Source organism: Fukomys damarensis, unplaced genomic scaffold (assembly GCF_012274545.1).
Source record: "Fukomys damarensis isolate Sample0158 unplaced genomic scaffold, DMR_v1.0_HiC HiC_scaffold_36, whole genome shotgun sequence".
In the NCBI taxonomy this organism is placed as follows: Eukaryota; Metazoa; Chordata; class Mammalia; order Rodentia; family Bathyergidae; genus Fukomys; species Fukomys damarensis.
Window position 1 is genome coordinate 43,380,321 of NW_022900948.1, and position 7,941 is coordinate 43,388,261.

The 7,941-nt window shown below is 46.1% G+C and overlaps 1 protein-coding gene across 1 annotated transcript in view; it reads left to right on the forward strand.

The window, feature by feature from the left end:
- The first annotated feature begins 6,005 nt into the window (after positions 1-6,005).
- The window catches only part of LOC104864470 (neutrophil gelatinase-associated lipocalin-like), a 2,624-nt gene continuing 688 nt past the window's right edge, over positions 6,006-7,941 (forward strand). Inside the window, exons 1-2 of the mRNA XM_010627438.1 lie at positions 6,006-6,143; positions 6,578-6,708. Coding sequence (XP_010625740.1) covers positions 6,006-6,143; positions 6,578-6,708 — 269 coding nt within the window. The remainder of the gene's footprint in view (positions 6,144-6,577; positions 6,709-7,941) is intronic.

Below are 7,941 nucleotides of genomic sequence, written 5' to 3' on the forward strand. Positions count from 1 at the left end.
TTGCCCAACTTAACTCTAGACCTTAGCTGGGAAAGACAAGTGGTTTAATGTGCTCTAGGCTTCTGGAGGGCCCATGAGAAGCTCTCTGTGAACCACCAAGAGCACACACCTGTAATCATGAGGCCATGACTGAGGAGACATGGGCTGTGGAATACCCTGACAAGTGAAAGTGACCCAACTCAACTATACTGAACTATGGTCACATTTTCATTCATTTATGGATGTCACTCCACTGCGGGACTTGAACGCCTTTGTCACCAAAAGCCAGGTCTTGATGGAGCAAACTCCCACCCCTCATTTCCTTGATCCTCAGTTCTTCAGGCCTTTTGCAAAAAATTCATCTCACACATAGACCACGAAGAATTGAGGGTAGAATGTTCTGTAAGTCTGTTGTGTGACCCACAGAGCTTCCAGGATGACAGAACCTGAGGGCTGGTAGACAAAGGCCCGCTAGCAGCCCAAGGGGAAAGACACTGCAACCTGTATCCCTGCCCCTTGGGATTCACTTTGTGCTGCTTCAGTTTCTTACCTTGGCGCAAGCAAGGCAGCTTCACATCATACCTTGTTCCTGCTAAGCCTTTTAGGCCGACAACTCAGGGCACAAACTGGTCTCTGGGTTTCCTTCCTGCATGGCTGGATGCCTGACATGTAAGGAGTGGTCACAAACCCCCAGCTTCACACAGGATGCGTGAACTGTCTTCCCACTCTGGAAGCTGATATTTGAGTCACGTCACTGGGCTAAGAGGGTATATGCAGCGCTGTGCCCCTGGGGTGCCTAGGGAAGCGTCCACTCCTCTGTCTTTTCCAGCTTTTGGAGCAGGCTTCTGTGCATTCCTCATCGAACCCCCTCCTTTTTGTTCAATTTCAGCTCTTGATTCTTGGTGCAACCGGTGTTCTATTCAGAGCGTCCTTGCCTGTGCCTGTGGATTCAAGAGTTTTACTATTTTATCTTGCAACAGAGGAAATGTTTCTATTTGAACGGTAAGTCTTTAATCTATTTTGTGTTTCGTTTAGTTCATAGTGAGATATTGGTCTAGAGTCCATCTTCAGCATATGGGTAGACAGTTTGATCAACACCATTTATTAAAGGGGTTATCTTTCCTCCGGTGTATGTTTTTGGCCCCTTTGTCAAAGATCAAGTAGTTGAATATATTTAGGGTTTCCTCTAGATCCTGCACTCTGTTTCACTGATCCACATGGCTATTTTAGTGGCAATGCCGTGCTTTTTTCCCATTAAGTTTATTGGTACATTTTAGTTATACAGTACAGTTACATTCGTCATTGGGATCTCGTACCTTTATTTGATGTTTCTTGATTCTTAACTCTTCCCTATTCCCTGGCCTCCCTTCAACCCCTCCACCCTGCCCTGTTTATAAAGACTTTGTTTCCATATTTTCCTTTTTTTGTATTTTTTCTTTATTTCTTTTCTCCTACCCTTCCCACTTCCCCTATGCCTTTAGATCATTTCTTCCTATTTTCATTTTCAATTATACATTTGGATCCTTATTTACCCTTTTAGATTATTCACACCAGAGAAACTATTCAGTATTTACACACATGTGTCCTATGTATCACCTAAGAGTATGGCATCAATGTGCATCCATTTAGCTATAAATGACTCTAGTTTGTCATTCTTTTTTTTTTCTCATTGAGATCAGGGCAGAAAATAATGGAATAGAGACTAAGAGAACAATACAAAAATATAAATGAACTGAACAAAATTGGCAAACCATTAGCCAACTTTATCAAAAAAAGACCAAAATCCAAGCAATTAAAAATGAAAAGAGTGAAATAACAACAGACCCAGAGGAAATCCAGAGGATTGCCAATACCTACTTTGAGAAACAATTTGCCAATAAAGTGGAAAACACAGAAGAAATGGACAGATTCCTAGATATATACGAATTATCAAAGTTGAAAAAAGACCTAAAAATGCCAAACAACCCAATATATCAATTGATTAAATTGAAAACATAATTAAAAACTTAGCCACTAAGAAAAGCCCAGGTCCTCGTGGCTTCACTGCTGAATTCTACAACACACTTAGAGAAGAACTATTCCATCTGCTGTCTAAACTCTTTAAGGAAATTGAAGGAGAAGCAATACTTCCAAATTCATTCCTGGAGGCAAGCATTCCAAAAGCAGAGAAAGACCTAACCAAAGGAGAGAACTATAGGTCAATCTCTGCAGTGAATACAGATGCAAACATCTTCAGTAAGATACTCAGAAATAGAATGCAGGAGATCATTATGAAGATCATACACCCTCACCAAGGGAGAGTCATCCAAGGGATGCAGGGATGGTTCAACATTTGCAAATCAATAAATGCTATATACTATATTAATAAAGCCAAGGACAAAACCATATGATCATCTCAATGAATGGAAAAAGACATTTTACAAAATCCAACATGCCTTCTGATAAAAACCCTACAGAAAATTGAAATAGAACATCTCCACCTCAATCTGATAAAAGCCATCCAGAAAAAAACCAACTGCCAGTATTACGCAAAATGGTCAAAAACTGAAACCCTTCACACATAAATCAGGAACAAGACAAAAACATGCACTATCACCAATCCTGTTCAATACATTTTGGAAACATAAGCACAGCAATTAGACAAGAGAAACAAATAAAAGGAATAAAGATAGGAAATGAAGTAGTCTAATTGCCATTATTTGCAGATGACATGATACTCTATAGAGAAGACCCCCAAAACTCCACTAAAAGCCTTCTATACTTAATAACCAAATTTAGCCATGTAGCTGGATACAGGGTCAACAAAGAAAAAATCAATAGCTTTCCTTTACATGAACAACAGACTCAATGAGAGAGAAACTGGAGAAACAACTCCCTTCACAGTAGCATCCAAAAAATGAAATGCTTAACAATCAACGTAACAAAAAAAATCAAAGACCTCTGCTCCAAAAATTACAGTACTCTGAAAAAAGTGAACAAAAGGGATATCAGTAAGTAGAAAGACTTGTCTTTCTCCTGGGTAAAAAGAATCAATACAGCGAAAGTAGCCATACTTCCAAAACTGCTATATAGATTCAACACAATCCCAATTGAAATCCCAGCAGCATACTTCACAGACCTTGAGAAAACAATCCAAAAATTCATTTGGATCAAGAAGAGACCTAGAACAGCAAAAGCAATACTAGGAAACAAGGACAAGGTAGGGGTATGACAATCCCCACCTTGAAACTATACTACAAAGGTACTGTGATTAAAAAAAAAAAACAAAAAAAAAACCCCCAGCAGGTTACTGTCACAGAAACAGACCTGAAGACCAGTGGAACTGATTATATGATGCAGAAACAACTCCAGACACACTCATCCACTTCATCTTTGACGAAGGAGCCAAATACACTCACCGGAGGAAAGATAACCTCTTTAATAAATGGTGCTAGAAAAATTGGGCATAACTTGCCAAAGGTCAGAACTAGACCTATATCCCTCACCATGCACTTAACTGAAATCGAAATGGAATAAATATCTAAATATTAAAACAGAAACACTAAACCAACTGGAAGAGAGGTTAGGTAGAACTCTTGAAGATATTAGCATATGGCAACATTTCATGAACAAAACCTCGGTTGCACGTGAACTACCACAAACCGTCAACAAATGGGATCTGTTCTTATTAAAAAGCTTCTGAAACTGTACTGTATCCCTAAAATGTACCAATAAACTCAATTAAAGCTGAAAAAAATATCTTCTGAACAGCAAGATAAACCACCAACAGCATGGAAAGACAAATCAAAATGAGGGAAATCATTTAACCAGCGTGCCTCAAACAGAAGTTTACTATTTAGAATGTATAAGTAACTTACAGAAATCAGACCTCCCAAATTTAAAGACCCAATCCAAAAATGGGCATCTGGAATGAACAGACATTTCTCAGAAAAAGAAGTAGAAATAGCAAATAAACATATGAAAAAATGTTCACCATGACTGGTCATTTGAGTGATGCAAATGAAAACAAAGCTAAGATTCCACCTCACTCCAGAAAGAATGGCTACTATCAAGAAATCAACAAATATCAAATGCTGGCAGTGTTGTGGGGAGAAAGGAACCCTTCTCCACTGTTGGTGGGAGTGCAGACTGGTGCAACCACTGTGGAAATCAGTATGGAGCTACCTCAAAGAACTAGGCCTAGAGGTCCCACTTGACCCAGCTATTCCCCTGCTGGGTGTCTTTCCAAAAGAATTAAAATAATCATACCACAGTGATGTACGCTCACCCATGTTCATAGCAGCGCAGTTTGTAATAGCTAAAACTTGGAAACAGCCCAATTGCCCATGAACTGAAGACTGGATAAAGAAAATGTTTATGTTTTCTAGAATGGAGTTCTACTCAGCCGTAAAGAATGAGAAATTAGAGGTGTTTATTGTTAAATGGGTGCACATGGAGGCCATGCCTTTAAGTGAAATAAATAGAACACATGTGTGTAAAGGCCAAGTAGTTTCTCTGGTGTGAGAAACTGAAAGTTTAAATAAGGATGGAAATGTAAAATAGATCACATGAAATAGGAATAAAAGGTGCAGGGGGGATGGGAAGTGGGAGGGGAAAGAGGGAAATGCAGCCCACCCACCAGCTCAGGACTCCCGCTAAAGCCCCTTCATTTGGCCCAGTACTAAAACTCAGCCTAAGGCCCAAGCAGCAGGTGGGCAGAGACAATGAGAACCACGTTTGTTCCTTGTAAAGCCACAGATTACCCGGTTCAGCCTCCGGATAGGCACCCAGGACTGACACCGCCCTCATGGGTGAGCCACCTCAGGGGGACATGGTAAAGGGCTGGGATCATTGCTGCTGCCCCAGGCTGTCAGTCCGGACCCAGGCTTGAGCCACAGGGCTGCACAGCCCCAAAATGCGGCCAGAGACACAACACTGATCTGAATGACCTCCCAAGGGCAAGGCCAAATTCTGGCACCCTGTCACCCAAAGTCAGTGGTGTACATAGCAGCAGCGTGTGGCCCACCTTGCTCTGGGAAGGGTTCTGACCCATGGCCCCCTGCCAGGACTCTACAGTGAGCTGCACCTGCAGCCTCGGCACTTGGCTTTGCCAAACAGCCACAGCTGGGCCAATTGTACCCGGCTCTGGGGCTTTGCCTACTGGGCTCCCAAGAGAGGAGAAGTCCCCGAGGGTCTCTGCTGTCCTGTCTACTCCTGCTGATGAGTTGGGAGAATGAGGGAGGAGAGGGGCTTGAGGCATCTCACCCCTTGCCAGGGCCTGACCTGAGGCTCCTCTGAGACCTGTGTCATGGTCTAATGAGTCTCAGAGCAGCACCCTGACCAGAATATCCACTGTCAGCCACTCCGCCCTACCCAGCACCTTTCTGAGTACCAAGAAGTGGCAGAACACCTGTTGAAGTGTAAGGTTATTTGCTTGTTTGTTTGTTTCCTCTTCTTTTTATTTATTTATTGTTTCATTTTTTCAGACATGGAATAATTCTCATCCAGTCTCACAGCAAACTCACTACATAGCTCAGGCTGGCCTCAAACTTGTGGCAACCCTCCAGCCTCAGCCCCTTAAATGTGGAAAATACAGTCACAAACCCACATGCCTGGGGTATTCTTTTCTTTTTAGAGGAGTAGGAGGGGATATTGCCACACAAACCCCCTCCGTGGGCTCACTGAGTCAGTGACGGCAGCTTTTCCAGACCCAAGCTGCTGACCCAAGAACAGGAATGATATGAGGAGGAGAGAAACACCGGACTAACAGGGAACCCCTCCTGTCCAGGCCACATTCTGAGGCCCTGGAATGGTAGTTGTCCACTCTCACTACGTTCCATAATCCTGACCAGAGGGGAAAAACACAAATGTTTCTGATGGACTTGCTGACAAGTGAGTGGGCCTTTCCTGGATAGGCGGGGAATGGATCCGCCCACCCTGGAGTGGGCGGCAGCCAGGTGTCCTATAAAAATTTCCCCTTGCTTGGCCACCTCAACACTCCTTCTCCTCCTTTTCCACCTTCCAAGCTCAGCAGCTGCTCTGAAGCCATGGCCCTGAGTCTCCTGTGTCTTGGTCTCACCCTGCTGGGATCGCTGCAGACTCAAGCCCAGGACACCTCGGCAAACCTGAAACTACGCCCAGATCTGATCAAGGTGCCCCTGCAGCAAGACTTTCAGGATGACCAGGTAGGGACTCTGGAAAGGCAGCTGCAGGGTGGGAATGAGGGGCAGGGACAGTGGGAGCAGACGGCCAAGAACTGCCCATGAACTGCCAAGGGAGTCAGTGGTAGTGGTGGGTGAGAAGAATCAGGACTGGGGGTGGCCAGGCCCAGTGCATGCCAGGTGGGAACAACTTCAGTCCCTTGGCACAGAGGAGAAAACTGAGGTTCAGAAAGGCTCAGCAACCCCTTACCTAGGTCCACCCCATCCCCAACTACTCAGGGAAAGCTCCTCACCCAGGGTCCCTACAACCACTGAAGAGCTCGACTCCTCCCAGCTGCTCAGGGCCACCCCATCCCCACAGCCTGCTTCCCAGAGGGCTGTTGAGAAGTCCCGGCAGAGACAGCCTGGGAGCAGGCTGGGACCATCCCTGAGCTCTGCCTGTCACCATCTCCTCACAGTTCCAGGGGAAGTGGTACATCATAGCTGAGGCAGAGGACCCCATTCAGGAAGTGAACCAGCTTAAAATGCACAGCGTCACCTATGAGCTGCAAGATGACCACAGCTACAACCTCACCGCCACCATGCTCAGGTGAAGCCACATCATCCTGGGGGTCTGAGAGGCAGAGCAATGTCACAGCCAAGGGGTGACCGAGGCTGAGGGATACGGTCGCTCATCTCATCACTCAGCCCCCAATCAATCTTCCTCCCTCACTGCCATCTACACACATGGGTGGCTCCAGCACAAACACACACACACAGGCAGCAGAAACAAGACAGAGAGCGGGGTCTCCCAGAGGAGGAGCAAGACACTGGATCCCCCGGGACCCCGCCCAAGGCCTCCATCTAGAGTTTGTAGGGATGTGACCATAGGGAGCCTGTAATCTTATCAGGTCAGCCCCAGAGGTTGGAGCAAAAGAATCACAATTATTTGAAGATAGCATGGACGACTTGGCCATTGTCTGCCTCAAAATTAAAAATTAAAAAGGACTGGAGATGCAGTTAAATGCAAAGGTCCTGTGTTGAATCTCTCTAACACCTCCATCAGAAAGAAAAGAGGTATGGGGGTCTCAGCAGGGCCCAGTGAGTTCTGACTCAGAGAGCCTTCCTTTAGGAGACAGCAAATCATCCAGCCATCAGCTTGGGTGGGAGCCTAGGCGGGGGCTGGTGAGCAGCTGAGAGGGAGAACTCCAGGCCAGTTCCTTGGGCGTCTCACTCCAAGCCATGCTCTGATCTGGGGTCCTGCAAGGGCCAAGATCTGGGTGCAGTTATAGCCATCAAGGTGGCTCTGCCACTGAGTCGATTGGAGTTGGAGCCATGAAAGACTGAGAGGCTGAAGAAGAGCAGGCTGGGGGCATTACTCTGAGGTGCAGGAGTGGAACAGACTTAGGGGAGAGGTGAAGTGAGGCCCAGGGTCAAGGGTGGTGCTTGCCTGGAGCAGACGGAAGCTCAGGGGAAGTTGCCAGGAGAGATGAGCAAAGGGAGCAGCAAGATAAGAGCAGGACTCGGTGTCGGGGTCTGTCTGGGGGACGGGCTGCCTCAGGGAGGAAGTGGAGGACACAGTGAGTGCAGGAGGGAGGATCGGGTGGCACTGCTGCACGCCAGACACCATTCATAGAGAAAGAGGCAGGACCATGGACAGGGTTGGTGGGGCCCTTGCCATGGATGCTGGACGGGTTTTCTTGAGCTGGGTCAAATGGGGGCCTCAGAACTTGGCTGAAGCCCTGGGTCCTCTTTGCTCAGCCCAGGGAGATTGTTACATCCCACTGCTTAGCATATCTCTCTCTCTCTCTCTCTCTCTCTCTCTCTCTCTCTCTCTCTCCCC